The 22,021-nt window shown below is 39.3% G+C and overlaps 1 protein-coding gene across 2 annotated transcripts in view; it reads right to left on the bottom strand.

Moving 5' to 3' along the window:
- Window positions 1-811: 811 nt before the first annotated feature.
- pard3ba (par-3 family cell polarity regulator beta a) overlaps window positions 812-22,021 on the bottom strand; it is a 168,422-nt gene continuing 147,212 nt past the window's right edge. For both annotated transcript variants that reach the window (XM_081362128.1, XM_081362127.1), the window contains 2 exons: window positions 13,440-13,510; window positions 812-3,032 (listed from right to left, as the gene is read on the bottom strand). In XM_081362128.1, coding sequence (XP_081218254.1) covers window positions 2,675-3,032; window positions 13,440-13,510 — 429 coding nt within the window. In that variant the 3' untranslated portion in view covers window positions 812-2,674. The remainder of the gene's footprint in view (window positions 3,033-13,439; window positions 13,511-22,021) is intronic.

Raw genomic sequence — 22,021 nt, forward strand, 5'->3', positions numbered from 1 at the left:
GTGAAGGCTATGTGATGATGTGGGGCTATTTTAATTCCAGAGGCCAAGGGAACTTTATCAGGATGCATAGTATCCTAAAATTTTTTTTTTTTTTTAATACTTAAAAATATAAATCTGCCTGCCTCTATGGGAATTTAACATAGGGGTGTCCAAACTTATGCACCCTGTATTTTAAGGAAGAACATTTATTTATTTACGATACATTATTCATTCACAAAGAAAATTGGTGTCCTTAAAGGTTGGATTTTTCCTAATTTTTTAAATTAAGGCATTAAGTTCAGTTTCCAAAAGATGATTTTTTATTCCTCTTTTTAGTCAACTTTAGCATGGGTGTCTAAACTTATGCATAGCACTGTAACCACGCATGGTGGTCCTCTCCCCAAATAATAAAGATTAAACTGACATAATCACACAATAGATACAGTTCTTTTATCTCTTTTCAGATTTTATCAACCTTTTGTTGCTCTCACAATGCATTAATCCCACCTAACATCTCTCTCTCCTCATCCACGGGTTAATTAAACAGAAATTCTTGCTAAGATATATGCAAACACTTTAATGCCAAGTTCCTAATCAGCAAGATTTCCAAATAGGTCCATTAGACCCTAATAACTTCAGCGCAGCCCTCCGTAGCTTAATTGGTAGAGGATGAATTAGGACTAATCAGCCGGAGTAATTATCAGTAATGTTAGATAAGTACGTTCACTCAGTCATCATTATGAATTTGAAGCTATACGACTGTGCAAAAGAACAATGAACACAAAACAGCTTCACTGAGGGATGTCATCATAACTGAGGTCATCATCAATCTGTCATAAACCAAAACCATTTTATTTACACAAAAAAAAAAAAAATACAATATTTGATTTAAAATGAACAAATAAGGTACCAAAATGTCATAACCATTCTTAACTGATGTCATAACCATTTTGTTTGCCGCAAAATTGAGGCCTATAACATCTAGATTCATTTTTGGTAATGGCGTGTGTAGTGGCAAGACGCACGTTTATTTCCATTTAATACAACATTTGCACAGTTTTAAAAAATAAAAACCACACAGTAAGAATAAGGTATCAAAACAACAAAACATTGTTTTTTCATCCATGTTATTTGATTTCAGAATGCAGACCAGCATCTTGATTTTTATAAAAATATAAGAGCCCCCCCCCCCAAAAAAAAAAAAACTAATTTCATTTTACAAATAAAGGCTAAATAAGAAAAATTGCACAATATTTTATCTCTTCTGTTAACTTTCATAATAAATTGAAGAAAAAAAATCCTTTAACTGCTGTTAATAAAGAAAAACACATATAAAAATATTAAATTAAAACATTAAAATAAAATCCAAGTAAAATAAACACAAAGATAGATTTTCCATAAACATTGAATGAAAAATGTCATATAAAAATATTATCCAAAATCAACTTTTCAGTGACGAGACAGACACGAGATGGAACATCGATTGAATATCCATACATAGTATTAAGTTGATTTATGAGTAGCATGTGTACAAGATAAAAAAATAAAATAAAATAAAAACTTCATGACTGTATTCTGCATGTTCTCAGTATCTCCAGTTTCAATCTGGCCATTTTACTGTAAACCACTTCACTCAGGCATTAAATGTGCAAAAACTGAATATAAAGTAGGTGCAAAAAGTCATTATGTTTGTTTTCGAAGTTGGTTCTTACGGGATCTTGTTTTTACTGGTAACCTGTTTTCTAACGACAATAAACAAACCAAGGACACTGCGCAACAAGTTGTACTGCGCCTAGGGGGCAGCGTTTCACACTACGATAAAAAACAAATGCCAGGAATGTTAAAATCTCAAACCTTAGATAAAAGTCAAAACAGTTGTTCGAGACTGAGATCAGATCAGACATTTGTGGAACCTCGCCCGTTTCCTTGTTTTTGGATTCCAGAAAAGTTTAACAAAAATGAATCAAGGAGGAAGGTGATAGAAAGAGAATATTACCCTTAAAACATTGCACAAAAAAAAAAAAAACACTTTAGGATTGATTCATAGAATAAAACCCACAAAAAGTTAATGGAGTGTTGTAGGATGACAAGGTTACTGCAAAGGCAATAAAATGCAATAAAAATCTAAAAGAAAAAACATTCTTCAACCACAAAATACGTAAACTGATGGTAAATTTCTTCTCACCCGAGCTAGCATAAGGCACCCAATATATAAACATCTGGAAAAATCATAAAGCAATCTGACATTTTAGCATAATTAGAGGCTATCAATAACATCATCAACAAAACGAAAGGTACAACTAGGGTGGCCATACTAACCACAGCGGACCATCATATACACATCTGTGTGGTGTCATGAATTAAATACATGCAAAACATACATATACAGTATACAACCCTAAATGCTTTGTAAAGCTGTACAATTCAAACTTAACTGACTCTGGTGTAACTCTGGAGTTGATGTCCAGAACTGAGCAATACACACATCCCATCCTGCTAATTAAGAGGAAAAATGGCTGACATCCAAGAAAAAAAAAAAAAATCACAAAGTTTACTTAATCAATCAGTAATCGATGGCTATGAATACATCTAAAAAAATCAATTAGATTGTTCCTTCAGTGTCCCCTTAAATGGACAAAATGACCTACTTTACACACCCACATGCCTTTTCAACATAAACCTACTTTGTCCTCCTCTAGACAGCTCCGATTGGGTTCTTCTGCCGGGGATCTTGGTATTGTTCGTCTCCGTATGGCCCGTAGCGATCAGGACTGGCCGTCCGATAGTTCCCCTGGTTTAGCGTTTCATATCGCGGTGGTCCTCTGGCACCTGGGTTGGACGAGGGCGGGATATCGTACCTCACGGGACCCCTCTGTTGCGCTGGAGAGGAAGGGTAGTCACCGCCCGTGGCCTCCATGGGTCTGGGGACGGGCAACCGGGGAGAGCGTGAAGGATAGTTGTCTCGATGGGTCTCGTAGATGGAGTTCGGGTTATGGACGGGGTCTCTCTGGCTGGACCAGTTCTGGTTCGAATAGTCCTCCATGGGCATCCTCCTGGAAAACCGAATCCATAGTTAACGAAGGAACTAGTTTTTTAGAGGAATAGTTGGTCATTTTACACTATCATTATTTATCCACCATAATGTTGTTCCATATCTTTGTTATTTTTTTTTTCTATGTAATACAAAACAATACATTTGGACAAATTCCATAAATGTTATTTCAGGACATTTGAAGTCATATGACTTTACGCTAACTTAATTATTTGACTTCAGTCAAAATCAAGTCTTTATTCAATTACATTCTCACCCCATTTTTTTGCTGTGGAAAAGATTTCCAGATAATAATGACTTAAATTTTCATTTGTTCATCACAAATCTATCATATGACTTCAGAAGACTTGAAATATAGTCATAACGAGATTTATAGTCAAATATGACTTCTTATGGCGTTTTAATTATGTTGTTTTGCCTTTCCTGGAGCTTGACGAATGTGGTTGGGGTTTTAAAATTCTCAGTATTTGTTCCATGGCATAAATAAAAAAGCATCCGAGTTTGTAAAAACAGGAGGGCGAGTACGAACCAACATAACCATACCACTCCCTAGCAAAACTTGCCAACCAGCATGGTTCTTCTATAGCTGGTTTATCAAAGTTTTACAGGTTAAGCTAGTTAAGAAGCCTTGCAAGGAAACCAACACACCATTATTCCACGCTAGTGAACGCAACAGGATCTTACTGTTCGACCAAAGATATATTATTCTGTCTTTTTTACAGGTTGGGTTCGCTCTTCATCAGGGAACACTGACAGCTTTATTCTGGTACAAAATCAAGGAAGGTAAACCACATTAGGAAGAAGGTTAACTCCACAACCGGAACACTTAATGTGTGAACTTCCTGCAAATTAAACACTTACATTAAAAAAAAAAGGTTGTACTACTTATCATTTTTAAAGTAAATGTGTCTTGTGAATAATAAATGAAAAACAAAAGGGAATGTATGCAGTCTGGGAAATTAAGCCAGAAAGGATAAAAGCTGCGGCTACAGCAGGACCAAACAAATAAAAAGCACGAAGCAGGGGTCTTTACAAAACTACGTGAACAAATGGAGGGCATCTGGAGATAGAAGGGTAATGGATGCTATGTGAAAGAAAAAAAAACTACATTATGCATTTGCATTCTTAATATTTTCAGGGTTACGGCCTACATTACATCCATCTACGATCCATCAAGCTCCACATGGCCTCTAAAAAAAAAAAACTGAACACCGGGGAGCCGGCAACCTTTATGTCAAAGCCTGCGCTGCAGAACACGTGTGTGAAGGTTTCATGCATGCAGCGGTTGATGTTTAATATAGTTCACTCGAAAGCGTGACTGTAGTCCGTTCACTATTTCACCTGCCAAAGTTAGTTACAAACACAAGTGTGTGGGTGTGTGTTGACTGTGCACTGTACTGTGGGGAGTGTGTGTGGTTATGATCCGTCGGCAGCGTGTGTAGTGTGTCTGTCAGCTCTGACCACCCAAGAACAACTGAAACAGAAATACTGCCGTCTTAACCCTAAACGCAGTGTGTGTGTTCGTTTAAACGCTGGAGACAGATAAAGGCCAAACATAGCCAGACTCAAGACTCCAGACTAACAAATGCAGTTTCATTTTGTTCTTTCGGAGCGACTATGTCGCCAGCACTCATAACACAAATGCTTCTATGAAGAGTAATTTTATGTTTACAGCAAACTAATAGGTAATAATTGTATGTGGATTTAACAGGAATAAACATTTGTGAGACCTCAGGGAATGCATCCTTAAATCTTTACAATTCACTTTATATATAGAGCTGTTATATATATATAGAGATATATTGCATATACATAATTTGCCTATTTCTACCAACTGCCTCGTCAAGGGGATATATGAACATCATCTACATATCACTTTTAACTTAAATGATTAATTTATTAAATATAAATACCCAACTTAAACTAGAATATGAAACTTATACATATTTGAACAAATGATACAAACCTCACATACAATATACTAGAATATAATATTTAAAACACATTAGCATTAATGATTTATACATGCATACTAGAAAATCATATTTACGCTATATTTATCTTATATACTTTAGAATGATATATACTTCCTACGATAAATAATTTAAACTAGAACATATGATAAATATTATATATACCTCATATACACATACTGTACCCCATGTACGCTATAATATATTAAAGTCCATTTAGTAATAATACATGATAATGGCAATAATACATGATATATACCCCATTTACACTAGAATATTTAAAATATGACCTATTTAATGTGCATTGCATGATATATACCTCATACACTAGAATATTTACCATGCCTCATTTTCACAAACATTTGAAATATAAGGCAATAATACATAATATATACCCAGTTTACACTAGAATATTTCACAGGCATACACCTCAAACAAATATATGGTACAAAGCCCATTTAGTCAACCTAATATATAGCCTGTACACTAGAATATTTGATGTAGACTGAATTATATACCCCAATTAGTGTACAATAAATGATATATACCTCATATACACTAGAATATGTGTATACCCCATTTAGACTGGAATACATTACACATACCTCATGCCCACTATACCGCGAGATAACTACAGTGGGCTTCGAGCCGAAGTTAGCGTGCTAGATTAGCCATAATGAGAAATGCCGTGGGTTATAGACTGTATGCTGGCAGCTGAGGATTAAAGCAGACTCACACACTGATGCTTCTCCGCTGGGACGGACACCAACTACACTACAGCCATACCCTACAACTGACCCTGTGATCCAGTGACCTAAAGTAAGCCCAGAGGCTTAGGGTCACAGCTGAGCGAGCAACGGGTGTGTGTGTGTGTGTGTGTGTGAGATGGCCAGATGTGTGCAAGTGTTCGTAATTATGTGTGTGAGAGGGAGTGTATGAATAAGCACATGTGTTTGAGATCGATGGACCAGCACGTGCATGTATGGGTAAGAGATGGACGTGCTGTTATGGTAAAGGTCATGTTTGTGTGTGTGTTATAGCACCACATGTGTTTATTTGACCAACTTTGAATTCACATTAATAATGCGATGGAGAACACAGGCCTGTTTGGGAGTGAACATGTCTTCGAGCTTGCGTTTGTGTGTGAAAGACACTACAGCCTGCGGTAGGTGGTGTGATTTAACATACACGAGGAAAAAACAAAGTAATGACAAGTCCTGCAATCCATCTCTCTCACACTAGCACTAATCAACACTCGACGCTCGAAGAAACCCGCGTGCGAGTGAGCGAGCCGCCCGCGAACATATTTTCCGTCTTACGACAAGGGAGGAATCCGTTAGCATGAGCTCCCTGCACCTGCCCAAGACGTACGGAAGGAAATTCTTCTCTTGGCTCCTAATTTGACCTCGACTCCTGTGTCTTCCCCCAGAGACAGACGTGCACACACAATGCCAAACAGCTGGTGGGTGAGGGCGAACAAAGGAGGGTGTGTTGAATTAGAAGTAACAGGATGAAATTATGACCAGTCAATGAGTGAGAATGGATTAATGGACTGACTAAACAATAAAGCACAACAAAAACAAGACCAGGAAATTACCGTTTGTACGTAGATGGACAGACAGACAGACAGACAGACAGACAGACAGACAGACAGATAGATAGATAGATAGATAGATAGATAGATAGATAGATAGATAGATAGATAGATAGATAGATAGATAGATAGATAGATAGATAGATAGATAGATAGATAGATAGATAGATAGATAGATAGATAGATAGATAGATAGAACGAATGAAATACATACAGACAGATGATAGATAGATAGATAGATAGATAGATAGATAGATAGATAGATAGATAGATAGATAGATAGATAGATAGAATGAAATACATACAGACATGATAGATAGATAAATAGAAATATCTGAATGAACAGATAGATAGATAGATAGATAGATAGAACGAATGAAATACATACAGACATGATAGATATAGATAAAAAGAAATATCTGAATGAACAGATAGATAGATAGATAGATAGATAGATAGATAGATAGATAGATAGATAGATAGATAGATAGATAGATAGATAGATAGATAGATAGATAGATAGATAGATAGATAGATAGATAGATAGATAGATAGATAGATAATCTGACAAAATAGACTGACAGACAATCAATCCATCTTACTGAATAGACAGATATATAGACGGATAGGTAATTTGTCTGACTGAATGGACAGACAGACATATAAACAGACACAGAGAGACAGACAGACAGACAGATACTGTGTCTATCTACCTGTCTGCCAGACTATATAAATCTATAGGCAATTATGTTTGTAGAATTGGTTAGATATATTTCATCTATGGCACTAGCTCCAGACAATAAAGCCGTAGGGAAAACAGAGGCAGAAAACAAAATAAGAGTTTCATTTCCAAACACTGATTTCATTACGGCTCCTGTGTTTCAAGGCAAACAATGTTAAAGCAGAACGCGGTCACTGCGCTTTATTTACTTGGAAGCAAAGCGGCAGCCGCAGCCAAAACGCAATATAAAGCGGAGTGAGATGTCATGAGAGATTGAAAAGCAGTAACAGTGGTTTCTGTTGCCAAGATGAATGAACAAAGAAAAGCACACTCCTTCCTGATGATCTGAATCAAAACATCCTTTTCATAGAGGCAGAACCTCGCCATCCTAAATAAACCAATACTTCTTAATCACAGTTTCACTGCATGCTCTCCAGCAGAGCTGGATGTTTTCAGGAGTGCTGCTTTTATTGGCGGTCGCACAACTGGTGGCTTTCTTGATGCTCTGTTGTCTGTTCCAGCTACATGGAGCCTTTCCTTTAATTTTAATGATTTGGTTTCAGGGAAACTATTGTTTCAAATGAGCTAATTTGAAACACATGCTGGGACAGAAAGATCCCAACTGTACTCAGTGGAGTCCGTTCTCAACCTCTGTTTGCAGACAACCGTGGCGTTGTGTAACCTCCTGCCTCTGGCTGATCTTTATCCAATCAAATGCAGGCTTAAGACTCAGACCGATTAGCCGGCGAGTCTGCTGGGATAGATAGAGCTCTTCACCCTAATCCACCTCCCGCTGAGGTTAAACGCTAACGGAAATGATTCTTTTGTATGCAAATGAAATGACCTAAGACACAAAGCATTCCTAAAGTTTATTACCAGTTTCTCACACAGTGACGAGGGTTATGCGAGAGAAGTAAAACTAACCTGTTGGTAGCAAAACATGGATGTGTTTATATAGTTCAGGAAAATATATTATTTTATATTAAATGAAATGCTATACAGTGTAAACCAGTGGTTCTCAACTCCAGTCCTCGTGACCCACTGCTCTGCACATTTTGTATGTCTCCCTTATTTAACACACCTGAACCAGATCATCAGCTCGTTAGGAGAGACTCCATGAACTGAACCGAGTGTGTCAGATAAGAGAGACATACAAAATGTGCAGAGCAGTGGGTCACGAGGACTGAAATTGAGAACCACTGGTGTAAACAACACAGCACAACTTAGGGCGTGTTCACACTTCGCATGTTTGGTTCGATTAAAATGAACTCTGGTGCGATTGCTCTGTTAGTGCGGTTCATTTGAATAAGTGTGAACGCTTAGCCTGACGTCGTCATACTCAATTCTAGTCAGAATGTGAGTCTGATACTTCTCCATTGAGCTTTGATTATGGGGCGTGTTTCAACCGAACCAGGAAAAAAAATTCCTCTGCACTCAATTGGATAGACCTACAACCAATCAGAGCAATGGAGTAAGTGACGTATGTTTTTCATTCATGTTTCCGATCGCGGGTCTCTGTTCCTCTTTTAAAATTAATGCGCTGTCGATATCTTCTATAACAGACGCGATGGCGGAATCTACACATGATGTTTTATAAACAAATTTCAGGAGGAGCACATTCAAATAATCAATCCAATCAACCGTCTATCAGCATGAGAGGAAAGCATATATTTATTCACTCGGTCAACTCACCTAACATGACAGTTTTCAGCATCCCTGCACTCACTCTTGGCTTGTTCTTCCACAGCCAGGAATACGGGGGGAGTACTTTGGGTTCGGGCCGATACCGAGCCCGAAGCCTCTCCTCGGACAGCACGCCAAATATGCATTTATTCTATCTGACTTATTTGTAAGCGTGAACTCGTGAAATCTCAATTCTTCAGCGGCAGTCATTTGAATTCAACCCAAGCGCTCGTTGATGACGTGGATGATGACGTTACCGTTGCTTATCTGTCCATCATCGTATAAAGCCCGCCCTGACAATTTGATTGGTCCGAACAATTTTTGTTTGGGCATAATAGCTCCTCAACGGAGCGAGTCCAGACCGAACTTCCCGACCAAAAAATATTGTGGGCGGGGTTCGGGCTGGCACCCAGGCTAGTGAACGCTGGTATCTGAACCCTGGTGCGCACCAAACAAGTGGACTGAGACGCTGAAAAAATGGGTCTCGTTCCACTTCCAAACAAACGGAAGGGAGGGACGTCCGACCGTGAAGTCACAAAATCGAACGGCTTGATTTGAGACGGGGGGAAAACATAAGAAGACTTAAAAAAAAAACACTGGATGGATTTTTATAATTTTCTGATGGTTGTGTACAGGCACTGCCAACAAACATTTAAAGGTGCCCTAGAATGTGAAATTGAATTTATCTTGGCATAGTTAAATAAAAAGAGTTCAGTACATGGACATGACATACAGTGAGTCTCAAACACCATAGTTTTCTCTTTCTTATTTAAATCTCGTTTTTGAAAAACACCCGTGAAAAACAGGCGAATCTCCACATAACACCAACTGTGACGCAACAGTTGGGATCAAAAAATTTGCATAAGCCAGCCCATGCTCAGTGCCAGGCGAAACTGCACAGCCGAATCATCGGAAGTTCTGCAGGTGAAGAAACAAGCGAGGATCATAGAGAAAATGGCAGATCTATCTATAATCTATCTATAATCTATCTATAATCGGATACCGCTACAGTTTAATTCGAAGTTGTTAGTTGCTCTGCCCATTTCACCGCGGACTGTTTTTCTAACCTGGAACAATATCAATATCTCTCGGCGTCTCAAACGGACGAAGGGGGCAATTTCAACTAACGTTATATTCCCGCAAGCGGTAAGTAGTGATTTTATTAACGATAATTTACACTGTGTTATCTAGATCCAGCGCGATATTGTTTTTTCCTCGAGAGACATCGTGGCTTGCAGACGAGCGAACGAAGCATGGCAGTTGCTCAGTGTTTGGATGTAACTACAAATGAACACAAAAATATTTTTTTAGCTCCTTCATCCGAGCCTCTGGAGAACCAGTGGTTTATGTGAATTTCTGATGTGTAATTGTTCAAGTCCAGACAGATAATCTTTCTCTCAAAGTCGTTCAACACTGTTTATGCATCAGTAAATCGCGTTGCAGTGATAAGATCTTCATTCACGCGATCGACAGGCTGTCATCTGCTCAGTGCTGGAATAGATCTAAATACTTAAAAAACTTATCATGATTCGTTAATCCCGATAGCTGTAATAGTAAAAACGTATAATCGCTGTAATAGTAAATGTTTTCCAGATAACTCTACATGTAATGCCAGATATTTCATATGCAAGCATGTCAGCCAATCACAGCAGTGGGCGTTTACACTGAAGTCTCACAGCAGACACGCCCCTTCAAACAGAGTGTCCAGATCAGGGTATGAAATCAGGCTAGGAAATATGCCTTTTATTTCTAAATTATAACAAATTTTGATCTAATAAACATACTAACATTATAAGGGCACCCCAGGAAACATTATAAAATAATAAAATAATCCATTCTACGGCACCTTTAAGTACAATCAACTTGTAAAAGTGCATGTACCATTATATGACCCCTTTAAAAGGAAACATTCTAAACAAAAATGTAACATAAAACGGAGTGGAAATTTCACAATGTTGCCGGCTTACTGCTGACCAGCGCCATGAACAATAGTGACGGCTCACGGTTAGCTTCATTTGGGATTCAAACCAGCAACCTTCTGCTTACCAGCTCTGAGCTTTAACCACTACACCACATCACCCAGCCTCAGGCCTGCAGCAAACTGAGTGATTGTGTGTGACTGCTGCATTATGGCTCCTACAGAGGAACACAGTATAAAATTGCTCTCTGTGACAAGAGTGATGTGACATACTGTTTGAAGTGATCGGTTTCAGCCTTAAGGAACTTTTGGAAAAGACAGAAACAAGCACTTTTGCTTCTACTGAGTCACACATACTCACACTGGGAGAGCGAGAGAGAGAGAGAGAGAGAGAGAGAGAGAGAGAGAGAGAGAGTGCGCACTGGGAAATATATGCTAATGTAACGGAGCGCAGTCATTTGAAAGGAAATGGGCCTGAATGAGCACCCCGAGGGAACCACAGCACAAAGTTCAGCCCTGAAAAATGTATTTCATTTCATTTAAATAGTCCGCTCTTATGAATACAGCGGGGCTTCGGGGAGAGCTGGGAGCCGCAGGAGGGCTGAGGTGGGAGTTTATTTTGGGGGAAAATATCAAAAGATGTGGAGCCTAAGAAAAGTCAAAACAAATGATTTTATAAGTAAGGAAAACTTTGTCCAACTTGCTCTGATGTCTCATTTGTAGGTGTTTTACAGGTCTAAGTTCTAGAAAATATGCTCTGATGTGGCTTTGGGTGGATTTCAAAATGACTAAAGGGTCCAAAATCGTTTAACTACAGATTATGGTAGAACCATAGTATAGTCAGTGCTAACATATACCAATTTACTCAACGATTACGACTAGCATCCCTACTAAGATACTTCAAAGCATTGCATTATTTAACAAAATAAATGTGGTACATTTCCAAAAATCACGAACAAAAAAAACATGGTAATTCATGGTACTTATAAAAACAGGTGTCTCTGCATTTTGAGATCTTCTGCACCTAAATGCTAAGTTTTAACTAACTTGCATGAGAAAACTAATTAGCAGCATCATCAAGAATATGCGACATATTTCTTTTTGCATTCGGATTTGATTTCAGACACATTTTGGAAAGAAATTTGCGAAGATAAAGGATTGTGTACTTAAGTACGTTTTTTTGGCCTTAAAAGGATAGTTCTGTTATCATTTACTCACCCTCATGTTGTTTCAAAACTGTGTGGGTGGGTCTCAATCAGCTCTCTAGGTCGTGAATCAGTATATCGTGTTCCCAAATTCGGGCACTGGTAAACATTGAGGACCCTGACTCACTACAGATTGGGGCACTGGGAACTGTTTACGGCGACATTACAACGTCCTCATTGTACAACATCAGTACATTTATAGCTGTAAACTAACTATAAATGTTAGCTAGATTATGTTCACTACCTGCCTAGCGATGTGTGTTTATGCGGGAAAATAATTAAATAACGGTTAGATTTTTCAAAACATCTATCGCGTGTCATTATATGTTGTGTGATTTATGTTTTGGTTTTCAGAATTTCCATTAAGAGAACATAGTGAGCAGCGATACTCCCTGGATTCACGGTGCATTGTGGGACTTTTTAGGGAGCGCTTTGTCGCGCAGAGCAAAGATTTAGCGATTAAAACAGGCCTTACAATTGTCCGACTCCCTAACCAGTGCCCTGACTACTGAACTAGGGAGCTGATTGAGACGCAACCTTTGAATTTCTTTCTTCTTTGTAACATATTTTGAAGAACGTTGGGGTCCAAACATCATAAGACCCCACTGACTTTTTTACTGTATGAACAAAAAAACTTTTTTCCTATATGAACAAAATACTATTTTCAAAATACTGGATGATGACAGAATCTTCGTTTATGGGTTCAAAACAAAGTGAAAATTTATAAAATGTTGTTTTATTGTTTCCAAACTACAAGAAACCAAGAATTCTCCATGTTTTTAGTGAACTTTCCATGAATTTTGCCACATCAGTCATGTCGGATCGCTTTAAAAATATCTACATTATAATCAGAGTTAAGTTTGATTCAAATATGACTTTTACTGGCCTTTAGAATCACACAAAACCATTTTGCTTACACTATGACCTACTCATAATCAGACGCCACAGTGGAGCCACGTCATATCTGCGTATGTTTCAGGAGAAAAATGATTGAAGCACTTAAGATCCCGGGATGTGAGCCAGGATAGCATTCCCAGCTTCCTGTCTGGATCCCGGTCCTTTGGGAGCAGATCAGGTGAATATTCCGGGATGAGGAAAGCTCTCGGAAGGCAAACACTCAAGATTTAATTAGGGAGCTGAAAGAGGATTAGACTGAGTGAGTGTGTGTGTGTGAAGGAAGGGAAGTCCCTCCACCTTCCTCCGTCTTGTTTTGTTGACTCTACGGATCCAACGGTGCCACATATGTCCAGCATATGGTACAAGAACACACAAACCTCGGTATAAGTGAAAATGCACACGCAAACACAGGCTTACCTTGGCACGGAGGCATATGGTCGATCCACGTCGTTGTATCTCGGAGGCATTCGTGGATCAGGCCCTCTGATCTGCGAAGCACAGGAAAATCAAATAAGATTATGTCACAATCAGCTAATGTGACATTTAGATGTGGTTTTAAAGGTGAAGAGCGTAATTTCTGTACACAAGCATTACCCAACAGAAATATAGAGATGTGTAATCACAAAAAAAAGCATGGATAACTGAAAATTAAATGCATTATAAAAAAAAAACATGTTTTTTTGAATATGCAGGATTCATGAATTATATAACTACCTTGTGTAATGCTATAATTATCATCAGCATGAGTTGTTAACCTGATAAGTTAGCACAACCCTCAAAGTGCAGAGAGAGAACCCCCCCCCCCCCCCCCCCCCGAATAGACAATGACAAACATGTTACTTAATTATCAATGATTTTTTTTGTCTCTGTAAACAGAAGAACATTGGATGCATTATTTTCCCATTATGTCTCTTATGGTTTTGTTATGATTACATTGAAAAAATATAGCTGCAAGCAGCAATTATCGGGACCAAGCACAAGAAGACGATAAGACACGCCAACATGGCTGGGAGTGTCAGACCAACTGCAGCAAGGAGCAATTAAAGACATTTTAAGATGATTTAAGGCAAAATAGCTGAATATTCATATATTCAGTAACTAAAAATATGAATGGAATATCACTTTCGACCAATAGGTGGCGCAGTTATGAAATTGATGTGATGTGGTCAGAGTGAAGTGACAATGACACATACAAAGTTTGGTGTACGACATAGGGTGCAATCGAATCGTTTTGAGCCACGTAATCAGAGGAAACAAATTTTTTGTTTCTAGCCTTTACGGTTCAAAAGTTATTAGCATAAACATGAGTAAAACTTTGGACAGTTGGTGGCGCTAGAGGGATTGAGTTAGAGACTCCAAATTTGCTATGGTGACAGTTCAGGCTGTCCTCTATCAGTGTGCCAAATTTCATAACTTTCCCCCAAGCGGTTCTATGGGCTGCCATAGACTTCCAGATGGAAGAAGAATAATAAGAATGCCAATGATTTCAAGAGGTGCCTACGCACTTTCAGTGCTTGGCTCCTAATTAAAGCTTATTTCTCCTTGTGTGACTATTCCAAAACTTTGCAAGCTTGTATAAGATAAATAAGTGGAGTATGCCACACACCGCAGGGTTTAACAGTAGTCTCATATGACCGCAGTGGGATTGTGGGAGTTCTGCGTGTGGCAGCTCCTGACAGATGAAGGTTACAGGCATTATGTAAAGAAGGGCAGCTCATTTCTGGGGACTATGTGAGGAAAATGGTGGCATTTGTCTCAATGAGGCGTTTATAAGCGCATGTAATGGCGGCCCTCGGCTCTCTCCTGCATGCTAAGTGTGATCTTTAAACACAAAGGTGTCTCGCAGGGATCGAATGTCACAGAGAGTAAGAGAGACAGAGAGATGACGACGCGCACACGCCGTAAAGGTCACATTTAGAGAAGCGGGAGATGATTGTGGGAATGATAGACTGCAGCGCATGCCAAATGATCAGAACGATATACAATTCCCCGCTTTCCTCTGTTCCTCTCATTCTTTCATTCGTCTATTCTGGCCATACAGGTGATCAGTCTTGCCTATTGTCAGAATTTATACTACCACTCTCCAGCTTCTCTTTCTTCACAGATAAGATCCCACTCTTGGGAGCAATGACCCAGGGTTGTATGTGTGTGTGTGTGTGTGTATATACACACACATCTAAAACTAACTTTTTACCACACCTGCCAATGGCCGGTAACTTGTATAATAAACTCACAAATACTTTTTTCCGGCCATGGAGCTTATGACACCAACACTTTAGATACCAGTGAAAATTCACTTTTCAGGTAAAGAAATTGAATGAAGTAATCAAATGTAAAATAACACTGCATAGTCTTCACTGTATAAATTAAACCAAGATTAATCCTTATTAAAGTTTCTCAAGTCAGTAAAGTTACTAAACATTAAATCGAAAAATTATCATTATCGCTATAATAGTATATGAGATATCCGTATCTCAGAGAGGTGCGATAAATTACATTTATTTTGTGCCAAGCATTTGTGTGTTGCATGCATAGGTTGATTATCCAAATTCGACCAATCAGATGGGGCCTTACTACCTTTATACCCGCCTCCCCAGTAGGTGCTTATGCTATTGGCTAGATCGGGCCCAAAGGGGAACCTAGTGGCTCAGAGCAGAGAGTGGAAATAAAAACTAATGGCCAGAGCAGAGACAAGTGAGGAAAATGACAACAGCGAAGAACCTGTGCCTAAAAAGAACTGTACGTCTGAAATATGGCAATATTTTGGCTTCAATAGAGAAGACGTATCACAATATCGTTCACATATCGCGTCTAAAAACGCCTGGAAAGCGCGGCGCGGCCCCTATGCAACCATGAACTGCGCTGAGCGCTTTCCATGATGACGAGGAAGTATCAGCAAAGGATTAATTGATTTCTAGCCCTTGCATTAGCTTTACTTCTAGATGTATTTATGGAGCTGAGAAATAAAAACCCGCCCTGTACCGCTATGATCAGCTGTTCGGCCGAGCTTTCGATGTTGTTACGGAAAGGCCGAAGTTGATCGGTTGATCTTTGTCACATGACCTGCAGTGAGCATGCGGCATTCTGAAAAGTTGAGATGTTCTCATCTCGTCGCGGCATAGGCGGGCCTGGAAAAACGTGCTTCCGTTAAAAGCGCTTGCCACGCGCATACATTTGAAATAACGAATTTGCATGTGCAAAAAACGTGATATGTAAACATTAGTGAAGGTGTCACTAAGTCATGCCGAAAAATTGTGGCGACGTCGAGAGGAAATACAACTAATCTCCACAGTCATCTGGAACGCAAAACTTTGTTTTCCTGTTATAAAATTAAATTAAATTCGCAACTTTGGATGGAAACATAGCTATTGTCTTCCATAGTATTTTCAATAGGGAGGGTGAGTAAATGATGACTGAATTTGAACTTTTGGGTGAACTAACCCTGGATATTAGTGCGATAAAACACTACCTAGTTGCTTCCATAGCGCCGGTTATTACAAAACACGAGAGACTCCAGTCCAGTGACTTTAGATCTTCCACATTACCCACGTGTTTCTCTTCACTGCCCACAGATGTTATCTTGGGCTCAGGCGATTGATCTTTACTGGGTAATTAGCATTTTAGGCAGAAAGGACAAGACGTGGGCCTGCTGCCAGACGCTTGACTCCAATTGAGAGAGAGAATTTGAAACTTTGCCACGGCAGGCTTGGTGGTCTGGGCGAGTTTTACCCTGTGGGGTCAAAAAGGATCAACAAAACCTGCTCAACCCTGCTAAACCTCACCAAAGGGAGTGGGGGGCACTGGGGAACCATGGCAACCGAGCTGCCAGAAACCAGTTGAGTCTTTGCGGTGCTGTTATCAGATCAAAACGGCTGTGTGGACGGATGAAGGACTCGTGTGCTGCTGTGCATGCTGAGAAATGTGCATGCTACGCTGGCGAACTGGACTGAGACGGCAAATACTTGCCACAACAAACGTGCAAACATTTGCAAATAGGCAAACAGCGCTCATGCGTTCAGATGCAGGGAGATCAGATGGATGTGTTTGAGGAGTTTGTTTAAACACAAAGACACATGTTGAGCATGAACAGCAAGGTCACCGGGACTCACTATTCAGTCACACCTTTTTATTGCCTCAAGAACAAAACAAAACAGACATAAGCAAAGACGTTTAGCAATAAACATATTGCCGCATGCTCACTGCAGGTCATGTGACAAAGATCAACCGATCAACTTCGGCCTTTCCGTAACAACATCGAAAGCTCGGCCGAACAGCTGATCATAGCGGTACAGGGCGGGTTTTTATTTCTCAGCTCCATAAATACATCTAGAAGTAAAGCTAATGCAAGGGCTAGAAATCAATTAATCCTTTGCTGATACTTCCTCGTCATCATGGAAAGCGCTCAGCGCAGTTCATGGTTGCATAGGGGCCGCGCCGCGCTTTCCAGGCGTTTTTAGACGCGATATGTGAACGATATTGTGATACGTAAGAATTAAATAATATATAATATGTAAACTATTTGGTCAATTTTAAGATTTTTAAAGAAGTTCCTTAGCCTGCCAAAGCTAAGCAGTAAAGCAGTAATATTGTGAAATATTATTAGGTTTATATTTTAATATATTTTAAAAAATGAATTGCGATTAAGAGTTTATATGATTATGAGTTTATGTGGAATGAACTGAAAATGCGCCAGTGGACGTTTTATCCGTTATGAATACCATGCGCACTTTACTTTTTTTTTTTTTTTTTTTACAAATTAGCACCAGTTCGAGGGTGGCAATTGTGTGGGTTCATTATTATTCTTAATATAAAAAAAAAAAACACAACAACTAGAAAAACACAACTAATTCTTTGCAGGTTCCGTATTAGCATTGAGTTTAAATCCAAAATATTGCAAAATAGGCGCTTTTACATTTCGCTTTGGAACCAAATCTTCCGCCATTGTCTTGTCAGTCAGCTCCTCATTCTCGTGATAAATTAAATCTGACTCCTGCTGCAACATTTGTTCGGCTCACACTGACACGTTCAGCAGACACGTTCAATTTTTAATTGTAGTGTCTGTTTTCTAACTGAACTAAATGATTGTTATTACTATAAAACAATCTAAAAATGATGGTGCCACAGTGGGCAAGTGATGTAACTGGTGTTTGTGGCTGAACACCGATAACACCGGTAACACAGACTATCGCAGCAAGCCGATAGTCAAATATATATATATGTTGGACATATACGCACTACACGCAAACCTAGCGGGTGCCACTACCAATTTAAAGTCCTCAGTAACTTTTGTTCTTTATCATTACTTTTTGGTAATTAGATTCCATTGATCTGGGCGCAGAGTCAAACTCCATTCCAGAGGGAATTGGCAGTCTGGACTCAAATTAAGTTTTGTGGTTGGACTCCAACAGGACTCAAATTTAGCATGTTTCTCAACAAACACAAACTATGCTCAGCGTTTGCCACACGAAACTCAAGCAGTGAGTGACGTCCCTGAAAACTCAGCTGTGCTTCGTCACTTGTTCAGCTGAGTATGTGTGGACCACTGTGGGCTAAAACTTCACCAGAAAACAGCCTGGCACTATATTAAAATAAATAACTTGGGCACTTCATTAGAGCAAAGTTTTTCAAATACAAAAAAACTACTTACAGTTTTAGAGTACTTACAGACTGATAGATATGTTTAGAATGTCACCAAGTAATGTTTACAAAAATGTATATACTTTTCTTTACATTAAAAAAAAATAACTTTCATTTTATGAACAAAAAAAGTAGAACTTCATTTCCTAGAATGCCATTACCTATTAAATTCCTCTAAACTACAATAAATTCTACTTCTTGTAATTCCAATTCAGTGTATTGTGTTAAAAGCCAATATTTAAAAACCTACTGTGAAGCCGCTTGAAGGTTGCAGATTTTCACAGCGGCTATTTAGTGAGTCTTTATTTGAATGAATCATCTAATCAACACAATATCTTGGTTTAGTTTGGTTTAGGTAGGCCTCCTTCAGTTCGTAAGGCCTCGGTTCACTTCACTCTGTAAAATACATCGCAAGTTAAACAAGCTACTTAGATCAAACTTTCCACAAAGCCGGCACCATACTCCACCTCAATGCTAAAACAAACACGCCTTAAACATGCTGTGATCCTATCGCTTGTTGATTCTCTCCCTGGAGTCTCCGTGGCCGCGGTGTGTGTAGTGTTCTGATCTTTGATGTAGTGCTGCTATTGCCCAGTGCCCTCTAACGTGTCCTGAAAAGCCATGGTCATGCCGCCCAGACGGCCCAGGCTTGTTAGCAGCAGATGGTGGAACCATTTTGAGAGGGTAATTTACACACAAGGCTGTAGGAGGCTGGTCATGACCTCCTCATGTATCGAGCCCAACCCAGTGAAAGGTTGGTGCTTTTGCGGTCTAGTACTGGAGTGATGTGTTGTCCTCTGTACGACGTGCACGTGGATTGTTGTGGATGATACTAGGCACAGATACATTGGATATTTTGTCCCTTTCACATCAACATCGACAACTGACTTTTCGTTTCGTCCAAAAGTGCTGATTTGTCATAACTCTGGAACGGTTCCAATTCTATGATTCAATGGTCCAATGCTATCAACACTTTATTTTTATATTAAATTATATATTTAAGTATAGAATATAATATATATTATATCATAATCCTAATATAACATTATAATAAAGTACGTATTAGTGAATGATTTAGTGTTTTTGACCGAATCGGTTAAGTGATTCAGTGACTCACTCATAAATACTTGCTTCATTTCTGAATGATTCAGAGTTTTTAAACGAATCAGATGAATGAGTCACGAGTCATTTGTCATCGCCTACTACCATAGCTGTGTAACCTGCAGAACGATTCACTGTAAAATCCCACCACTGATACACAGACTGACAGTCTGTGATGCAAACAGTGAAAAGTCTGCATTTAGAAAATGTTAGGGAAGTGAAAACTATAAATGGTGCTTTTTATGAAAACATAGTAACCGTTTAAATTGCCATAATCTGCCACCAAAGTGCAAAGCATGTTTAAGTCCAAATAAAGAATTGGGGACACAGTTATTATTCTGTCCGTGCTCATTCCTCCCCTGAGGTCCATCTGACTGCTCCCTCCCACCGCTCTTTTCTTTTTGTTTTAGTGGCTTCATTCAGATTCCCAACCAGTGTTTCCTGCTCTGAAACAAAGGCCAAGGCTCTGTGATGTGAGTTGGCTTGTCTTTGACCTACCAAGGAAGGTGTGACCTGCTTGCTAGAGCAAAGTAGAGTCAAGGCCTTTTGTTCCTCGTCCATCCCTGCCTTTCTCACTTTCTTTCACTCTTAATCTGTCTCCGTGAGCTCATGTTGATATGTTTTGACATCCCAGGCACCTGGTTTTAGGATTTGGGATTATTTGTCGGCTCTGCAGAGAGCCACCTAGTCGCCGTCACTCAATCTTTTTACACTCCACCGTCACGGCTGCCCGTCAAGCCGGTGTGTGTGTGTTTGGAGATGCAGATGCTGGCTTAATTAGACCTGACAGGCCCAGGATGCTCGTCTCAAGCTGTTCTGTTTCGAGGAAGAGAGGATAACAATCTGAATGACAACCGTCTTAATTTTCCATCTTCTCTCTCTCTCATTCGGTTATTTTTCTTTCAGTCTCTGCATCTGCCGTCTCCTCTCTGTTCTCATTTTACTTGGATGTTCAATGGGATTACTGGGTAGTTGCTAGGATGTTTTATGTGGTTACTAGGGCATTTTTGGTGGTTGAAATGGTTTTCCAGGTAGTAGTTAGGGTGTTCTGTGTGCTTACTTACTGGACCAGAAGAGCCCAACCCAAACTCCGTATTGGTGCTTTTCCACTGCATGGTACGGCTCGGTACGGTTTGGTACGGCTCACTTTTGGGGGGTTTTCTACTATGTACAGAACCTAGAACTTTATTTAGTACCACCTCTGTTGAGGTTTCAAGTGAGCCGTACCGATACTAAAATGTGACGTCTAAACACTGCAGATCACTGATTGGTCCGAGAGAATCGTCACTTCCAGCGTCATTGGATTTGGCACAACTATAACAATCAGTCTATAATCCCACCCACTTTGATACGGTACTAAACTGCAGTGGAAAAGCAAACCGAGCCAAAGTAAAGCGAGCTATGCAGTGGAAAAGTGGCATATGATAATCTGCTCTCTAGATATCGTTCGGGTCCCTTCTTCAATGTAAGCAAGAAGGCAAAACTAGAACTTAGAAAGGCAAAAGTAAACCTCCCTTCAAGAAACCACACAATTTGCTGTCCATAGCAGAGTCTTTCAGAGGTTTGTTCGAATCACTACCTTAAGTATGATAGCAACAGTGATGCTAGCCTTTGGAAACACCACTAATAATGTACTTATAATTATTCCTTCCATTGGTCAGAAAATATCTACTGGTTCATCCCTACTTGTGCGGTATGAGATCATAAACGAGATCTGAAGAACACACACACACACACACACACACACACAAACACACACGCACACACTGTTACACACGAGACAGACACACACGAGACAGACTGAAGGTCTGTGAAAACCAGTCTGTAATCCAATTAAATTCTTCTGTTGTTAATGAATCATACACCACAGCCCCTGCTGTGTGTGCGTGTGTGTGCGTCTACACCACATGCTATTCCTTATGGTGGCCTGAACGTCCTTCTCCGTTTCTTCTGTTATTCTGACAGCAACTATTCATCCTTCTATTCATTTCACATATTCATTCATATATTTCTGAGTAAACGTAGTAAGTTCATTTACTACACGGACATTGTCAAAACCTTTATACTATGGATGATTTTTAACATTAAAACTACCAATCAGCTCTAAATATGACAATATATGGTTCAAGCAATGGTTAAATACAACTATTAACTTATAGTCATTGATTATAAGAAAAAAAAACAGAAAAAAAAACAGTATACTACTGTTCAAAAGTTTGGGGTTGGTAAGATTTTTTAGTAACACCTTACAATAAGGTTTC

The sequence above is a fragment of the Scardinius erythrophthalmus genome, assembly GCF_964197995.2.
Source record: "Scardinius erythrophthalmus genome assembly, chromosome: 3".
Classification (NCBI taxonomy): Eukaryota; Metazoa; Chordata; class Actinopteri; order Cypriniformes; family Leuciscidae; genus Scardinius; species Scardinius erythrophthalmus.